The following is an 18,720-nucleotide window of genomic DNA, read 5'->3' on the forward strand; positions in this document are numbered from 1 at the left end:
GGGCTAGGTGGTTGGAAGAGATGACAACCCAACTCATGAAAGCCTAAGTAGCTGAAATTGAGAGTAGAATTCTCAAGATCTAGTAATTAAGGTTCCCTTTGTTCAATGAATCACCCATGATGGCATGGACATTTCATCAAAAGCTAATCCAAAGTCAAGCTATATGATAGGAGAATTCTCATGGCAGAACTGTGGAAAAACCTTAACAGGTATACAAAAATTCTACCAATGAGGATAAATAGGCCCAAAAGAGCTCAAGATGGCAAACCAGGTTGGTCTTTTATCCCATCAATACAGACCTCTTTCCGCAATAGGTTAAATCAGCTGCAACTTTTCCTGTAGTTCCTTATATTAATTGTGAATGGATTTTCCCATTCCTCTCCATGAAATTTTATTGTAGACATAACAAGGGAACACCTGGAACATGTATAAAATCATTCCACCAATACTTATCATCCATCCTAATTTTATGGATGAGAAATAAATTGACCGAATAGACAGACATATTACCTAACTATGTACTAATTAATGAGGATATTTATAATATGCCTAAATAGCCTGCCCCATCATAATTTTGCCCAATCTAACATATGCACTGTGCAGAGAAACCCCAATAAAAGACCCTCACAAACAGCCCAATAAAATCCCATGAGGCCAACCAGGTTGGCCTTTAATCTCATCTACTTGGACATCTTACTGCAACAGGTTAAATCAGGAACAACTTATTCTATAGTTCCACACAATATGATAAGGTGATTTAGGGTTCATTAGAGATAGAGGTAGAGACAGAGATGGATGTAGAGAAAGAGATGGAGGTAGATATAGAGATAGTGACGAAGATAGATATAGAGATAGAGATATAGATGAAGATCAAGACAAATAGAAATAAAGACAAAGACGGAGACAGCGATAGAGATAGAGACAGAGACATATAGAGAGTCCGAGATAGAGATGGAGACAGTGACAGAGAGATAGACAGAGATAAAGACAGAGACAGAGGCAGAGAGACAGAAAGATATAGTGATAAAGAGAGAGAAATATTGAGAGATGGAGATAGAGACAGAGACACAGAAATAGATAGAGATAGAAATACAGATAGATACAGAGATAGAGATAGAGATAGAGATGGAGATAGACATGGGTATAGAGATAGAGATAGAGATAGAGATAGAGACAGAGACAGAAAGAGATAGAGACAAAGACGGGGACAGAGACAGAGACAGAGATAGAGGTGGAGATGGAGATGGAGATAGATATAGAGATAGAGATAAAGACAGAGAGAAAGATAGAGATAGAGAGAGAGAGAGTGAAAGATAGAGATAAAAAGAGAGAGAGAGAGAGAGAGAGAGAGAGATACAGATTTCCCCCAAACCCTAAGAAACTCACCCTTACAAAGAGCCCAACAAGAGCCCAAGAGGGCGATATTCCTCCTGCGCTACCTTAAATTCATCGGCCCCTTCGTCCGGCGATGCTCTCTCGAGCCATAGCCGCCCCTCTCTCGAGCTCCTCTCCCCTCCACCGAATGCTTCGATCGCTGCCATCTCTCTTCTCCTCGCCTTCCCCTTCCTCATCCCTCGCCTCTCCTCCTCCTCCGCCTCCTCCTCGAAGCTCGCGATCGACTCCCATGGCCGCCCTCTCCTCCGACCCCGCCCAAGTCGCCGCCGCTCCGCGCCGCCGATCTCAGGTTACCTCCGCCGATCGATTCTTCTTCTTCTTCTTCCCCATCCAATCTCCCCGCGAGAACTCTGATGACGGATCCCCAACCCGTCATCCGTCATCCGCGTCCCTGACCCGTCATCGAATTGACCGTTGTTGCAGATTGCCAAGCGGTTGGAGAAGTTTGAGACGACCATCTTCACCAAGATGAGCTTGCTGGCGGCGGAGCACGGCGCCATCAACCTCGGGCAGGGCTTCCCAAACTTCGACGGGCCGGGCTTCGTCAAGGACGCCGCCATCGCCGCCGTCGCCGAGGGGAAGAACCAGTACGCCCGCGGCCACGGCGTCCCCCAGCTCAATTCCGCCATCGCCGCCCGCTTCGAGGCCGACACCGGCCTCGCCATCGACCCCGACGCCGACGTCACCGTCACCTCCGGCTGCACCGAGGCGATCGCCGCCGCCGTCCTCGGCCTCGTCGACCCCGGCGACGAGGTCATCCTCCTCGCGCCCTTCTACGACTCCTACCTCGCCGTCCTCTCCATGGCCGGCGCGACCGTTAAGTCAGTTACACTCCGGCCTCCCGAATTTGCCCTCCCTTTGGAGGAGCTGACAGCGGCCTTCTCCCCTAGAACCAGGGCTATCTTGGTCAATTCCCCACATAACCCAACCGGCAAGGTCCTCTCCCGGGCCGAGCTGAACCACATCGCCGGCCTCTGCCAGGCCCACGACGCCCTCGTCTTCTCCGACGAGGTCTACGACAAGCTCGTATTCGGCGGCGAGGAGCACGTCTCGCCTGCGTCGATCCCCGGGATGTACCAACGGACGGTGACGATGAATTCCCTCGGGAAGACCTTCTCCCTGACCGGGTGGAAGGTCGGCTGGGCTGTGGCGCCGCCGGCGCTGACATGGGGGATTCGCCAGGCCCACGCGTACCTCACCTTCGCCACTGCCACACCGCTCCAGCACGCCGCGGCGGTGGCGCTGGCGTCGCCGCCGGAGTACTACGCCGAGCTCCGCCGCGACTACGCCGCCAAGAAGGAGATACTCGTGGCGGGGCTGGAGGAGGTCGGCTTCACGGTGTACCGCACGGGTGGGACCTACTTCGTGGTGGCGGACCACACCCCGTTCGGGTTCGGCTCGGACGTAGAATTCTGCGAGCACCTGGTCCGGGAGGTGGGCGTGGTGGCCATCCCCACCAGCGTCTTCTACCTGGACCCGGAGGAGGGCAGGTCCATGGTCCGGTTCACCTTCGCCAAGGACGAGCAAACCCTCCGTGACGCCGTGGCCCGTCTGAAGGCCCACCTCCGTCCCTGCCGCCACTAACCCGCCATCTCTTTCCTTGGCCACAGACATGGTTGTTCTGTTCTGTTTATTTCGAATGAAAATTTGCGCAAAAGAACCGCACAGGGCCTTGTTCTTTGTTCTGTCCTTTTTTTTTTCAAAAATGAACAAAATTTGCACAAAGCGAACAAAAGAATCGCAAGCAGGTCTGTGCGATCTTCTGTTCAAATTTATTTTTTTCCGAGCAGAACAAACAATTCGCACAAAAAGAACAGAACAACCATGTCTAATCCTTAGCTTGTGGTTGTGAAGCAGCCACCGGTCATCATCTATCTACATATCTCTATATTAAAGTTGTTTACAACTTGCAGATGATGAACACGTCAGAAGGGAAGGCTAGATGAGCATTCTGCTCAAAGCCCAGAGGACCCCAGAGAGGGAAAAAAACCACATGGGTCCCCTGGGGCCCCCAATCTGTTTGGATTTTACGTCTCTTGGCAGTATTATCTGCCGGGATGACAGAATCTGCCGTCCATCCGGTTCTGGACGGCCTTGATGGCGGCTACTCTCGCGGCGGTGGCCGCCCGGTTTGCGGAGGCGACTGCCCTGCCGACCCGCTCGTCCACCCTCAGCAGCGTCGCAGCCCGCTCTGCCGCGTCCCTCGCCGCCTGCCACCCGCCACAGTCAGCGACAACACAATCAAACACAAATAATTTAAACAAGGGATGAACCTGGACGGCTTGCGCGGCGGGGAGAGCGAGCTTGAGGACGCCGTTGTCCCAGTGCCCTGACTTAACCTCCCCGGTTCTAAATGTGTAAGCGCCGAGCCCCTGCTTCCTTCCCTCGTGCCAAGACCCTTCGTAACGATGCCCATTTGCAAACTCATACACCCCAAACCCATGAATCTTATCCCCAAAGTACTCCCCCGCATATCTATCTCCATTCCTGCACCACCCATCATCATAATTGAGATAACCATAATATAGATGATGGATGGTGATGATGATGAGAATGATGGTGATGATGATGATGATGGTGATTTTTTTTTTGAAAGAATGATGATGGCAATGATGCCCATGTAGAAGATGGTGGTGATGATGATGAAAATGATGGTGATGGTGCTGCTGATGATGAAAATGATGGTGCTGACAAAGAAGATGATGGTGATGATGAAGAAGATGAAGGTGACGATGATGATGAAGAAGAAGAAGATGATGGTAATGACGAAGACGAAGGTGTTCGTGATGATGAAGACGAAGGTGATGATTGGTGATGTTGATTAACACGAAGGTGATGGTTGGTGATGTTGATTAACACGAAGGTGATGATCATGATGATGAAGACGAAGGTGATGGTTGGTGATGTTGATTAACACGAAGGTGATGGTTGGTGATGTTGATTAACACGAAGGTGATGATCATGATGAAGAAGATGAAGGTGATGATGAAGAAGATGAAGGTGACGATGATGATGAAGAAGAAGAAGATGATGGTGATGACGAAGACGAAGGTGTTCATGATGATGAAGACGAAGGGGATGGTTGGTGATGTTGATTAAGACGGAGGTGATGATCATGATGAAGAAGATGAAGGTGATGATGAAGAAGATGAAGGTGATGATGAAGAAGATGAAGGTGACGATGATGATGAAGAAGAAGAAGATGATGGTGATGACGAAGACGAAGGTGTTCATGATGATGAAGACGAAGGTGATGGTTGGTGATGTTGATTAACACGAAGGTGATGATCATGATGAAGAAGATGAAGGTGATGATGAAGAAGATGAAGGTGACGATGATGATGAAGAAGAAGAAGATGATGGTGATGACGAAGACGAAGGTGTTCATGATGATGAAGACGAAGGTGATGGTTGGTGATGTTGATTAACACGAAGGTGATGATCATGATGAAGAAGAAGATGATGGTGATGACGAAGACGAAGGTGTTCATGATGATGAAGACGAAGGTGATGGTTGGTGATGTTGATTAACACAAAGGTGATGATCATGATGAAGAAGAAGATGATGGTGATGACGAAGACGAAGGTGTTCATGATGATGAAGACGAAGGTGATGGTTGGTGATGTTGATTAACACGAAGGTGATGATCATGATGAAGAAGAAGATGATGGTGATGACGAAGACGAAGGTGTTCATGATGATGAAGACGAAGGTGATGGTTGGTGATGTTGATTAACACGAAGGTGATGATCATGATGAAGAAGATGAAGGTGATGATGAAGAAGATGAAGGTGACGATGATGATGAAGAAGAAGAAGATGATGGTAATGACGAAGACGAAGGTGTTCATGATGATGAAGACGAAGGTGATGGTTGGTGATGTTGATTAACACGAAGGTGATGATCATGATGAAGAAGATGAAGGTGACGATGATGATGAAGAAGAAGAAGATGATGGTGATGACGAAGACGAAGGTGTTCATGATGATGAAGATGAAGGTGATGGTTGGTGATGTTGATTAACACGAAGGTGATGATGATGAAGAAGAAGATGATGGTGATGACGAAGACGAAGGTGTTCATGATGATGAAGACGAAGGTGATGGTGATGATTAAGACGAAGGAGGTGATGATGATGATGACGATGAAGAAGATGATGGTGATGATGAAGACGAAGGTGATGGTGATGATGATTAAGACGAAGATGATGATGATGGTGGTGATGATGACTAAGACGAAGGTGATGATGATGGTGGTGATGATGACTAAGACGAAGGTGATGATGATGGTTATGATGGTGACGATGGTGATGATGATGATGATGATTATAATGATATGGGTGACCTAAAATGGTAAGAGCCGAGGCCGTGCTTGACGCCGCGGTTGAATTGGCCAAAGTAGGAGCTGCCATCGGAGCAGGTCTGAACACCAAGGCCATGGCTCTGGCCGGAGACCCACTCGCCGGCGTAGCAGTCGCCGGCGTAGAACCGGTACACCCCGGCGCCGTGCCGAAGCCCGCGACGATACTGCCCACGGTATCGGCTGCCTCTCGACCAGCTCTCCACGCCATGGCCATCGTACTTGCCTTCCACCCAATCCCCTTCATACTTGCCATTCCCCACATAGTAATAAACCCCGCTGCCATTGCTCTTCCCCAAATTGAACTCCCCCTCGTAGTAATCCCCGTTGGTGTAAACCTCCACTCCTTCCTTAGCCAATTCCCCGGCCTTCTCCTCCTTCCCCTCGCCGATGAACCACTCCACGGCGGACCCATCTCGAATCGGACGGCCAGGATTGCAGATCAGGCGCACCCGCTTCAAGGCCAGGGAAGCCATGGCCATGGCCGCCGAGGCCAGCGCCAGATTACCCAGAAAGGGGGATTCCTCTCTGAGATGGTAGAAGAGGAGGAAGGCGGAGAGGAAGAGGAGGAGGGAGAAGGTGGGAGCTGCGGTCATGGCGGAGAAGGAGGGGCAGCGGTGGGCGATCCGACGGCCGCGCTTCTTCTTCTCCTCGTCTGGTTCTCTGATCTCCGCCGTTGGATCTTCCTCGTCGAGCAAGGGCAGGCTTTGGATCGATCTCAGCGTCGGCGATCGAAGCAGAGACGATGGGCTTCTCCCCATCTTCGTCGTCGTCGTCCCTTCCATTCCTTCTCCTCCTTCACCTCCTCCTTCCTGCCATACCCACCGAGAAGCCGAGCTCTAGAGAGAGAAAGAGACGCATAAAGAGAGAGAAAGCGAGCTCTGGGTGTAATCTACCGCGGGTGAGAGAGCAGAGAGAATAAGAGGCGAGGGAACCGAGGGGCCGCTCCAGGAGAGATGAGGACCGTCCGATGGGGTGATCGGACGGCTGGTGTTGGTGGATAAAGGATCGGAATCCTGGCCGTTGGATTGTGATGGCGGTGGGGGATCCGAACCGATTTGGTGGGATCCGACATGGGTTGTGGTTGAGGGAAGAGTCAAGAGTCAAAAAGTGTAATCAATGGGCGCGCGGTCCAAAGAGGAGGCCGGGAGAAGTCTTTCCCCATGTCCAAACTTCTAGAGAGAGGAGGTAAAGAGAGAGAGAGAATACTTTTGGATTATTCTTTCTCATCTCCTCTCTCCTCTCTCCTCTCTCTCTCCTCTTTCTCTCTCTCTCTCCCTCTCCCTCTCTCTCTCTCTCCCTCTCCCTCTCTCTCTCTCTCTATCTGTCTCTCTCTCTCTTTCCTTTTCTCCCTTTCTCCTCTCTTTCCTTTTCTCCCTTTCTCCCCCTCTCTCTCTCTCTCTATCTGTCTCTCTCTCTCTTTCCTTTTCTCCTTTTCTCCCTTTCTCCCCCTCTCTCTCTCTCTCTATCTGTCTCTCTCTCTCTTTCCTTTTCTCCCTTTCTCCCCCTCTCTCCCTCTCTCTCTATCTGTCTCTCTCTCCCTCTTTCTCCCTTTCTCCTCTCTCTCTTTCCTTTTCTCTCTTTCTCCCCCTCTTTCCTTCTCTCTCTCTCTCTCTCTCCCTCTCTCTCTCCCTCTCTCTCTCTCTCTCTCTCTCTCTCTCTCTCTCTCTCTCTCTCTCTCTCTCTCTCTCTCTCTCTCTCTCTCTCTCTCTCTCTCTCTCTCTCTCTCTCTCTCTCTCTCTCTCTCTCCCTCTCTCTCTCTCCCTTTCTCATCCCCTCCCTCTTTCTCTCTTTCTCCCTTTCTCATCCCCTCCCTCTTTCTCTCTTTCTCCCTTTCTCATCCCCTCCCTCTTTCCCTCTTTCTCCCTTTCTCATCCCCTCCCTCTCTCCCTCTTTCTCTCTTTCTCCCTTTCTCATCCCCTCTCGCCTGCTCTCTTTCCCAGTCTCGTTAACTTGCTATCTCTTCCCTCTCTGTGTGACTTTCTAGTTTAATCTCTCTTGAATTTGTATCTTCTTTCTTTTCGCCTGCATTGGCGGGGAACTTCTTTGAGTTCTGATCAGTGTGCATCTTAGAGAAGGAACTGTTGTACTTGGAATGGTATCAAAGATAAGATGTCATAATATGTAGTAATTCACCTAGAAATGCAACAATGTGCCACCCTAGACATCAACAGGATGGTAGCATATTACAAAGATTCCCAAGTACTTTTGAATTTATATTTTCTTCTTTTATTACAATTTGGTCGGGAACTTGAGTGCTGATTAATTTTAATCGTAGAAGCAGAACTGTTGTGCTTGGAATAGTAAGGAAGAAAAGAAGTGAAACTGTACGGTAATTCATAAATTTTATAATAATTTGATCAGAGGAGTGAATGCATTAAAGTTGTTATCTTAATACAAATGATTAAATATATTTTAGCAAAAAATGTATCATTGTTCAAATATGTTGTGGTTTTAGTTGGACATCTGATTTTGCCACTTGAACAGTCTGGGTAATTAATAAATAAAAACATAAGATTTCATGATATCACATAATTATAAAAAATGGACTTATAATCATGATTTATTTCAATCAAATCGGTTGCAAAAGCCGGATAAAAATAAATTTTGAGAATGAAGTTGCACCTGATGATATAATAACCTAAATTAATATTTTGTGCTTGAATTTTAAATTTTCATGTTATTTTTTCAGTCGGCTGGTATGAAATTTTTTTTGAACAATGATACATAGATATGAATATTGGCATCAGCATAATGAAGATTTTTTTGAATTTATTTTAATTTCTTTAACTATGAAATTATGGATGATAAATTATGTAGGATAACAGAAATATTTATGGTTAATTATGACATGAAATTTTGTGAATTCATAAATGAATATTTCTATTAATACACATCTATGATATTTGTTATTAACTAGCTCTAATACAAGGTAATTTTGTTGGATCACACTGAAATGTGCTAAAAGATTGGGGTATATCTTGTAATAAGATTACACATTACTGTATCAAACACAATTTTTTATGATATGGAAAAAAACATTTATACATTTATTAATGGCATGGAGAGATGACACATAATTATGTTTTCAATTTAATATTTTTAGTTCTTTTATAAATTCAATGATTTAATTCACTAGGCAGCTTTTGTCCAGTAGAAATGAGTCCAGATCAGTGTTTTACGAACAACTTTTCCCCTTTCCAATTATCTGCAGTCATTACAATCCTTACCCATATACTACTCAGTACACTCCCTAATCAACGTTACTTCCAAATGGAGCTCTAGCTGATGGATATTATGTAGCCTTCCGTCTAATCATACTTTTGATTCATTGAAAAAAGTATTCATTTATGATTATTTGTGTGTAACATTGTAATGATGTCCACAAATATAATGACTAAGTGAATTACGATGAGATCACTGGACTAAAACATATTCTTAACATTCATTTTCACATGATACTCAAGATGGACATCAATATATCTGGATATGCTAGCACTAAAAAATATTGTTTGTATCATAGGTATTTCGGATCTTGTCTACATTACTATATATACACTATGAATGAACGGTGGGTGCTATGTAGCAAAAGAGTTCACTAAATTTATTTGTATAAATTTCTAATTGATATTACACTTAACTATCAATAATTTTGTTCATGACAGGGTTGGGTAAGTGTTCCTAAGATCTAATAAACCTTTTCGATGGACAGCTGTGTTTGATTGAGACTCAAGAGTCTCTAATTTTGGGACTTGGAGTAGTTTTAGTGTAGATACCACAAGAAATCATTGAAGGTGATTGGCTTTTAAAGATGGGATCTTTTATCCTCAACGTAAGATGAGATTGAATCAAGAAGAAGATGCATATAGTTCCCAAGCCACAATATTGGAAATATTAAAGAATGGGTTTTCTCATAATTCTCTTTATGCATTAGTACTAACTACATTGACTGATTAGGTCTCATGGTTAACAATACCCCAAGTCATTTGGGAGACTCTTGTGGGGTAGAAAATCACTCTATCATAAGGTTAAATTGATCCTTGATCAATATCTATGGACATTTAATTATTGGGCCGCTCAAGCAATAGCTACACTTCTACATGGGCCTAAGTTGTTTCACTCAGTAAGATATGTGGACATTTGTTTATCTACTCAAATTATGAGGGGTTTTATGAAAAGTGTCAAAATAAATATAAATAGGAGAGGTAACCATTTTCAGGTGACCATTGCGAACCAGTCTTTAGCACCTACCCCTCCCTTCCATCTCCAAAACATTTCCCTTTGTACCGTAAATGGACGGTGAGAAGATCAGCAAAATTTTACAAGAGGTATTCAAAAAAATCAGGGGCATATTATACTTTATATATATCATGTGGAAACTTTCAGATATTCAAAAATGTTGAAATAAATCACCCACAGAACAGAGTTCAATCTAATTCAGATACAACGATTTGATCATCCATTGGTTTATGTTTTCGATATGATTCTATTTTTTCATTTGTTTTCAAATACGTCAATTAATAGGATAGTTAGACCCAAATCATGGTTTCACACCATGTGACTTCAAAACAAAAAAAATCAGCTCTGTGTGAAGCAATTATCATGGAGAAATTTTTTGCCTCCCATGGAGAAAAATATTTGCCTAGGAATCTCAAATTCCTCCTGAAACGGTGGAGTATAGATGTATTTGGGAATGTCTACATTGAGATTGAAACCTTTAAGATAGACCTTGCAGAGGTCCAAGCAACATATTCAAGCTCATGGGACGGATAAAACTTGGAAGTGGAAAAATGGGTAGCAGGCAGATAGATAAAGCCATGAGAATAAAATAGATGTATTATGTTATAAATATATTCATCTATTGGATCTGAGAGGGTGAGAAAAATACATTGTTGTCACGCATCAGCAACATTATAATTATATATATCTCCTAGTGACATATAACTAGGATCCAAATCAGCTAAAGAAGCAAGAGTTGAATACTTTTATGCTCTCCTTACCTCTAATCTGACTAAAATGTATGATGATATACTATCCTTCATCCCATGCCTGGTGACACATGAAGAAAATCTGGCCATCATGGCCTTACCACTCATGCAGAGATCATTTATGCAGTGTCTTTGACAAATCCATTTTGATACATGCAATTATGCAAATTTTAAGGCTCTTTTGGCATGATTTTGTGATATTATCCTCATTTCAATATGAATTCACATTTTATACATTAATTGGGCCATCTTGTTAAAAAGAAACATACTCTAAGTTTTACATAATTTGTAAGCTCAATAATTCTCATTCAAAATATATTTTAACATTATTCAGTGTAAGATGTATAATTATTCTCTCGAGTTGGTTATTTTATAGTTTATACAATTGGATTGAAATAAATATAAAGGAGAAATCAGAAGAAGGGGAAAAATGGATTTCTAGCTGAACACAGCCGCTGAGCTAACCAGGTGCAGCGGTGCCACCCAGCTGTAGGCCAACAAAAACAATGCACTCAAGTCAGCCCATAGCCAATAAGCATGGACACACAAGCAACAATATCGCAACGATCAGCACCATAAATAACCATAGAAGGCTTTCAAGCCTCATAGATGCCAAGCCCGCATAGAAGGCTGACCACAGAGAATGTTGCCCACCCACACACATGTGGAATATAGTTATTTAGTTTATTAAAGATATAGAAACTCCATGTAAGTACCATTAATTATTTTTAAGTTTTTCGGTATAGGATAACTACCTTACCCCTTTTCGAAGTTACATGCAGGCCAGGCCACCAAGAGAAGAGAAGGATTATAGCCCCACCAGGTCGTCATCTGAAGAAAGAAATCAATGACTGGGATTTGAACAACCCCACTCTAATCCTGAATCATAATTGACCGACTTATAAGTAATACTTCGATCTTGATAGTTTTATCCTATGAAGAAATATTATATGGTATGAGTTTTATTTCTATGGACAGCTTCTGATTCCTTGATGTGGTTAACCAGGGTGGTGGGGGGCCTTGACAGACTAACTGTAACGTGACACACTGATGGTTTCACTAAGTGGAGAGCTGATGGGTAGCAAGCCTAGCAAGACGGAATAGTCCATAGGAGATAGGGTGCACCATTCTGACTTAATCGCAACCATTGGACGCATCTAATGGTGATCGGATGGCAAGGGGGAAGAGTGTAAACCCCATCCTTCTTCATCCTCGGCCATCATCCCTGTCTGCCAGCTAGTGGAGGCCAGCGAGAAGAGGTTGTAATCCAGTTTAATGGCCTTGGTAGAGCAATTGGACTAGGGTCGAAAGAATTTTGCTCTGGACCCTTTAAGAGCTCATTTTGAACCCAATTCATTGATTTTGTTGCAAGGAATGGGAAGAATGCCAGACACCCTTTTAGAGGCTTCTCAGCACATCCCAGGTTGTGACGACCTTGGAGGAGTGTAGGAGCTCCAGGACGATGCCATAGGTGATGCATGAAGATGAATCTCGCCACCAATAGAGGAGAAGAGATGGGCAAACACACAGAGGTTTGGGGGCAATGATCGCCTCCCCCAACCCTTGCCCTTCAAATTAGGGCTGATTGATAAACTCAAAAAATTAGGGTTTTAATTCATCGTTAGTGTTTTAGAGTTTAATCAATAAAAGTATAAGCATGAAATCACTTCACTAAATTTAGCCAGTGATGAGTACAGATCTTCTCCACAGGGAATGGTAACTAATGATTTTATATTCTTTCAATAGAGAAATGAGATGAGATACATTTACAAAACAGGATTAAGAAATGAGAAAATATAAGGTTAGAAGGTGGTATTTTTATTAAAGTATATTATTATAGTAGAGAATAGATAGTGATCATAAGGATATTACAAGTATGAGTGCTAGAGAGAATGCAGTGATGATGAAAAATTGCAAAGTACATAGATGGGCACGATCTAATAAAATGAACGAGTTGTGTAAGGGGGTGAAGAGCGAGATGACAGAGATACAGTGCCATGAAAGGTGTGAGATATGATAAACGGTGTAAAGGCATAATGTTATGGCAAAATAGGATGATGAAATAGTTGTAACATATCGATGATGTTAAGAAGCAAGATTGTAAGGCAATGACACTTATCGTAACTCCTTGTGTTCTGCCAGGGTCACAGTAACGTTTGAGTGTAGGTGACTTTCCCCTTCTTTTTTTGCCTCTTCTCACACACCTAAGACACCAAGAATGAGGTTGATAGATCTCAGAAACTCACTAGCGTTAAATAAGCCCACAAATGCACGAAAGAAGTTTAAGGATGAATTTTACACCGCTTTCTGCCTCAATTTATTTATCAAAGGGCATGGACAGAAAGAGGGGGTGAAGACATAGCAACCCCAAAACTTCAGCTCTGTTGGCGTTGTGGATCATTAGATATCAAGCTTCGTAGTTGGAGATGTTGCTTCCTTATTTTCTAATGCACCTAGAATCTTAAATATTTTTTATTTAATGATTAATGTGAAACCCTCATCTTCTCCAAATTCAACTCCAAGAGCACCACATATCCTTTCACAGAGCCAAAAGACTAAATAAGCCTTTTATTATTAAATGACACACTGACTCACCTCATTTTCTTTAGAAAAGAAAAAGCCTTCCAATCATTGTGTGACATAGAGACACTTTGCAGCACATCATGTCAACATATTTATTCCTTTCAGTCATTTTTTTATTAATTCATTCACTAACACACTGATTATGTTAGTGACAGATTTTAAGGAATGATGTGGCCATCCAGCTACATTATACCTTTATTCATTTTTCACTCATATGCTGAAGCCATGTCTGCGCACCGTCTTTTTTTACTTTTCAGATTTGACAAATGAATCAAAATATAAGTATTTTATTCTCAATATCTGGAAACATTTATCAAAATTTAAATGATTTGCTTTTTTATTCGTCCATGACATCTAACATTTTTTTAAAACAAGGTTAAAGCCCTCAGCCAATGATTGGTCATTATGGCATCAGGATTGGTGAGGCCATAATGTCACCCTTTTGCAATGATTAGCTATGATAATCATATATTTTCTAAACAATATATTCCAATTTAGAAAATTAATATCTCCATCAATATAATGTCAGAAAATTCATACAAATATATTCTGAATCATAAAATTAATTCCTTTAAGACTATGATGGCAAAACAAATCCTTAGTAACATTATTAAGTTCATAAAAATCATAATTTTTGTCCAAAAGTAGATTTAATCATTTAAATATTGATAATATACATTACTAGCTATTTTAATGCACAAAAATATATAAATTTGATAGATAAAACTAAATGGTTTCTGTCTTAAAACATATATGCTATCTTCTTGAGTTGGTCTAAATGAAAATCAGTTGGGGAACATCTTAAATTATTCAAAGATTCATTGGATCACTTTTCGAGTTGGATTTCAAAGCAAATTTTATACACCAACATCCTTTGCAAAAATTTTTACAAATACCTACCCTGCACTGACCATTTTATCTAATTTTAAATTATTTTTTCTCGATTTTATATTCTAAGAAAAATTAAAAGCTACTAATTACATATATACATCTATATAAATCTTATTATACTAATATACTTCACCCCTAACTATATAAACATATATATGCTTAATCTCATAATCTGACATTCTGTTACTCTCCCCTTATCTACATAATTTCTTAATTTTATTTTAAACAAATAAAATCTATTCTCTCTCTCTATCTCTCTCTCTCTTAATATCAAACTCCTATCCTATATCTATAAACTAACTCGCTCCATTAATCTGTCTATAATTACTAAACCTCCTTAAACTTAGTTAGACACATTTCCTCTTATCCTGTTTCTTGTTTATTCTTTCTCTTATATTCCACTAAAAGTAAATTAAGCCTGTTCGTAGACAACCTAAATCTAATACCACTCCATTACTATATCTATCTATAATTTCCTGGATATTACCTAAATATCACTTAAAAATACATAATACTTAAAATAAAATATACTAAGAATATTATCTTTGTAATCCCTCTTATTTATCACTCTTTCCTTTTAATTAAAACATAAAACATTATTATCAGTTTCTTTATCTTACTTCTTACTATGTCAAATATCTGTTGAATATATTGATCCCAACTATTAAGTTAAATAAACATTTTCTTCTAAATATATTACTGATGGCGCACGCCATCAAGGATCGTCAACGATGTCGTTCACGCCACCCACCACCATCATCAAAGACCGGATGAAAGAAATGCTCGATTATCATTTTTGGTTTTCATCATCTCTTGTCGTGTTTTGTGTTTTGTTCATGTTCATCGCCCCGTTTTCGTCGCTCTGCGACTCATCTCTACGCTCGTCGTGGTCGTCACGGGGAGGAATCCTTAGCCAATTTCAAACCCCTCCTTGTGCCTCCCTCTGATGGGAGGCATTTCCCGCTTTTAATTCCCGCTTTCTTAGTTTTCTTTGTACCCGCGTGTAGCGAGGGGAAGATCCCGTATGAGGATACCTTCCCCTCCCACTAATGGGCCCTAGCCCTTTAGCCATTTCCCCTTTTATTTTGTTTGTTTGTTTTGTTTCAAGGGGCCCATCCACTTATTCCGTATAAGAGGAAGGGGTGGGCGCCCTCTTTTGACACTCTTGATTTTTTTCTTTGAAAAGTTACACGTTTTGAGAAGTCAACGAGTCACCTTCGTGAGGAGAGGAAGAAGAAGAAAGAAGAAGAAGAAGGAAGAAGAAGAAGAAGAAGAAGAAGGAAGAGGGAGGAAAGGGAAGAAGAAAGAGGAAGAAAGGGCCGCCATCCCACGTCGCCCCGCCAGCACGCCGCCACCGCTGTTCCGTTTCTACGCTGCCTCCGCCGCTAATCACGCCGCCGCCTGCCGACTTACCTACCGGCCGCCGTAGCCGCCGCGCCTCGCACTAGCGCAGCGTCTTGCATCACGCGGTGCTTCTCCCACACCAGGCTGACCATTGCCGTCCCGCGCCCGCACGCGATCCGCCCAGCGCGCGCCTCGCCTCGCTGCACCCAGCGCTGCGGCCCTCACCGCGCAGTGCCGGGTCTGCGCTCTGTGCCGCGCCGCCGCTTCTGAGCCGCGCCCAAGCGCCGCGCCATGCCGGCTCTGACCTCAGCGCGCGCCGCCCACCCCCGACCCACGCCCGTGGCGCGTCCCCTCGCGCCTGCGCCAGGTCCGCGTCCAGTGCTGCGCCGCTCGCCTCCGAGCCGCGCCCCGCCGCGCCCCACACTGGGCCCCAGCTCTGCGGCGCGGCCCACGCCTAGTGCCGCGCCCTACCTTGCAGTGCCCTGCGCCGCCACTACCGCGCCGCCGAGCCTTGCTGCGCTGTGCCTCGCCCTACATGCTGCACCACGCCCATGCCCCGCGGTACGCCTTGCGCCGCGCCCGGCAATCGCCCTGCGTCCGGCGCGCCCGCACGCCCAACTGTTTTGCCTGCGCCTCCGCCACACCCGCACCGTGCCCCCTCCAACGCCCTCGCCCTCGACGTTGCTGCTAACTCCAGCCCCTAGTGTTACGATATTTTACCGTCGCAGGACGCAACGAAGGTACCCTCTCCTTTCTGCTCTTTACATTTCTTATCTACTTCAGTATACTTTCGATTTGCCTCCTCCGCGCTCGGGTTAGACGTAGGTGAGAGCGAGACAGGTTGAGAAAACGACGACGATTTCTGTGAGAGTCTTACCTGGCTGGTACGAGTCGGGCGAGCCCGACGAGTGTGAGCATCTAAGCGGGATATCCCTGTTCGGCAATGTAGTCACCCTCGACCCTCTCGGGTGAGGTTTGGGAGGTCTGGTTGACTCTATCCTAGGCGACCCCATCGGATCTCTGGAACGGCACCCTAGTATATCGGCACTCGCACATACTACACATAGGATTTTTGCATTTTCCATCTACATCCATATCTGTCCATCCGCATTATCAGACGAGTCTTACCATCGTCGTCCGATAGATACCCTTATTCGATATCGAGCCGCTACCCTCGGTGTCGACCGGACGACGTCTTGACGACGTCCGGCATCAAATTGGTATCAGAGCCCACAGCACGCCTCCGACATTGCATCCGCATCTAGTCGCATCCGCATTGCATTGTCTTTTCGAAAATTCATATAGGAATCCCAAGAATGGCCGTATAGACGCGATCCGTGCGAATGACACAATGTGGAGATTCTACCTCCCCGGGACGATCAGAACCTTCGCAAGACGAGAGAGGCAATGATACTACCCTCTCGGGACCCCAACCCGCGATAGCGGTAGCTAGCCCCGTTCTACCGCATGTCGAGGCCACGTGGACCACACCTGACAGTACGGGTGCTCCCGAGGCATCGGGCCCAACGGAACTTCCCGGCGCGTCCTGTGAACCGCAGCACTCTCCATGCGGCTCACCGTGATTCCTCGACGACGCTTCGCCTAGTGATTACAAGGATAGGGTGACTGTAGGTCCACGACACCACGGGAAATCTCCCGTTTTCGAGTACACCGGCCGAGCGACCCCCACACAAGGCCGAGGATGAGGGCGGGGAGGAGTACCCTGCCAGTACTCGCTTCGAGAAGAACTACCGGACGATCAAGGAGCCTACTTCCGTGCCATGACTACTAGGATGGAACGCATGGAGCGCATGTTCGCCAACCAACGGACGTCCGAGCATAGAGCTGATGTGGGTCCAGCCGCCAGAGGGCGACCGGTTGCTCGACAAGGACCCCAGGGGAGATACATCCACGACCTCGATGATGATTACGAGGGTTTTGACTACCGGTCAGACGGCGTCCCTCCACAAGGGCGCCTGATCAGAGACCCGACACGAGACCCCCACGATGTTCATGCCTGGGATATGCAGCATCCGCGGGACAACCCCGCCCGCAGATATGACGCGGACCGACCGGTCCGCCCGGACCCTTACGTCCGACGGTGTGATCGTGCACTAGACGCCGAATATCCGATCCACCGATACGACCCAGTCCAGGCCCGCGATCCAAGGCAGATGGCTGATCCACCAGCGCGCCGTGACGACTACTTCCGGCCGCCCCCACCATGACACTACGGGGTTGACGATGTCCCCTTACACCCACACCGCGTGATGCCCATCGACCGCGCATCTCGTGAGGGACCACCCCGCCTTTGGGATGACTGCGGCCACGAGCCGATCCCGCCCCGCCGCCACATGGAGCCGCAACACGGAGACTACCCCGTGCCCGAGCGACACTTGGACGACGATGAACGTCGGTGCGAGGAGCACCGCGCACGCATACAGAGAAGCGTGCACGCCGACGTTGCCGCCTTTGAGGGCTCTCGGAAGCCCAAAGAGTTCATCGACTGGGAGTCGAACATGAACTCTTATCTTCGGTGGTATTGTATGGATGAAGACCTTTGTGTTGAGTACACGGAGACGAGACTTGGCGGACAGGCCAAGATCTTTTGGGAGAACGAGCGTGTCGCCGCCGAGCGCAAAAACTACGGAGAATGTACGTTCCTCGTCTTGGGTGGAAATGGCGCAGAAACTACGGAGCAAGTACGTTCCTCGGCAGTACCAGATGTCCCTCTTCCTCTCGTGGCTCGACCTCAAGCAAGGTTGACTCACGGTGACAGAGTACATCGAGGCCTTCGAGGAGTGCTGGATGCGCTGTTGCTTTGTGGAGGACCCACGGATCATCATTGGACTATTCGCCCATGGCCTCAAACCTGCCTTGCGTAACAAGATCCTCGAGTGCCATCCGGCCGAGGTCGACGAGGCTTACCACCTAGTGGAGCACATTGGATCCTCTCGCCGATGACACCCCGGCACCTAGCGCGAACACCGCGCCCCGGAACCCACCTATCCCGACCCTTCCCGCTCGTACCACACCACCCGTGACTACACGGGTTACTCCGACCACCAGGGGGCAAGGAACCGCCCCCGTCACATCCGTGGGGTCCACCCCACTAGCTCGGGCCGCCACTAGTGACTTTCCGGCCCAGAGCACCGCCGT

General features: G+C 45.7%; 2 protein-coding genes across 2 annotated transcripts; one reads left to right on the top strand and one right to left on the bottom strand.

The window, feature by feature from the left end:
• The first annotated feature begins 1,430 nt into the window (after positions 1–1,430).
• Positions 1,431–3,080, top strand: LOC144713454 (Pyridoxal phosphate (PLP)-dependent transferases superfamily protein). Its single transcript, XM_078588037.1, has 2 exons — positions 1,431–1,684; positions 1,819–3,080. Exons 1-2 carry the CDS (start codon positions 1,469–1,471, stop codon positions 2,977–2,979), a joined length of 1,377 nt encoding a protein of 458 aa, XP_078444163.1. The 5' UTR covers positions 1,431–1,468; the 3' UTR covers positions 2,980–3,080.
• A 187-nt stretch (positions 3,081–3,267) lies between these two features.
• On the bottom strand, positions 3,268–6,649 carry LOC144713457 (uncharacterized). Its single transcript, XM_078588038.1, has 3 exons — positions 5,741–6,649; positions 3,669–3,882; positions 3,268–3,605 (listed from the first exon to the last, which is right to left on the bottom strand). The coding sequence occupies exons 1-3, from the start codon at positions 6,538–6,540 to the stop codon at positions 3,441–3,443; spliced, it is 1,179 nt and encodes a 392-aa protein (XP_078444164.1). The 5' UTR covers positions 6,541–6,649; the 3' UTR covers positions 3,268–3,440.
• Between the last annotated feature and the right edge of the window lie 12,071 nt (positions 6,650–18,720).

The sequence above is a fragment of the Wolffia australiana genome, chromosome 16, assembly GCF_029677425.1.
Source record: "Wolffia australiana isolate 7733 chromosome 16, ASM2967742v1".
NCBI classification, from domain to species: Eukaryota; Viridiplantae; Streptophyta; class Magnoliopsida; order Alismatales; family Araceae; genus Wolffia; species Wolffia australiana.

Bases quoted from the DNA above. Each gene is read 5' to 3' on its own strand.
- LOC144713454 (XM_078588037.1), top strand. From the start codon at position 1,469: ATGCTCTCTCGAGCCATAGCCGCCCCTCTCTCGAGCTCCTCTCCCCTC. The intron at 1,685-1,818 runs GTTACCTCCGCC...CCGTTGTTGCAG, and splicing joins CTCCGCGCCGCCGATCTCAG to ATTGCCAAGCGGTTGGAGAA.
- LOC144713457 (XM_078588038.1), bottom strand. From the start codon at position 6,540: ATGGAAGGGACGACGACGACGAAGATGGGGAGAAGCCCATCGTCTCTG. The intron at 3,883-5,740 runs GTCACCCATATC...TGGGTGGTGCAG, and splicing joins CTCGGCTCTTACCATTTTAG to GAATGGAGATAGATATGCGG. The intron at 3,606-3,668 runs GTTCATCCCTTG...GGCGGGTGGCAG, and splicing joins CCGCCGCGCAAGCCGTCCAG to GCGGCGAGGGACGCGGCAGA.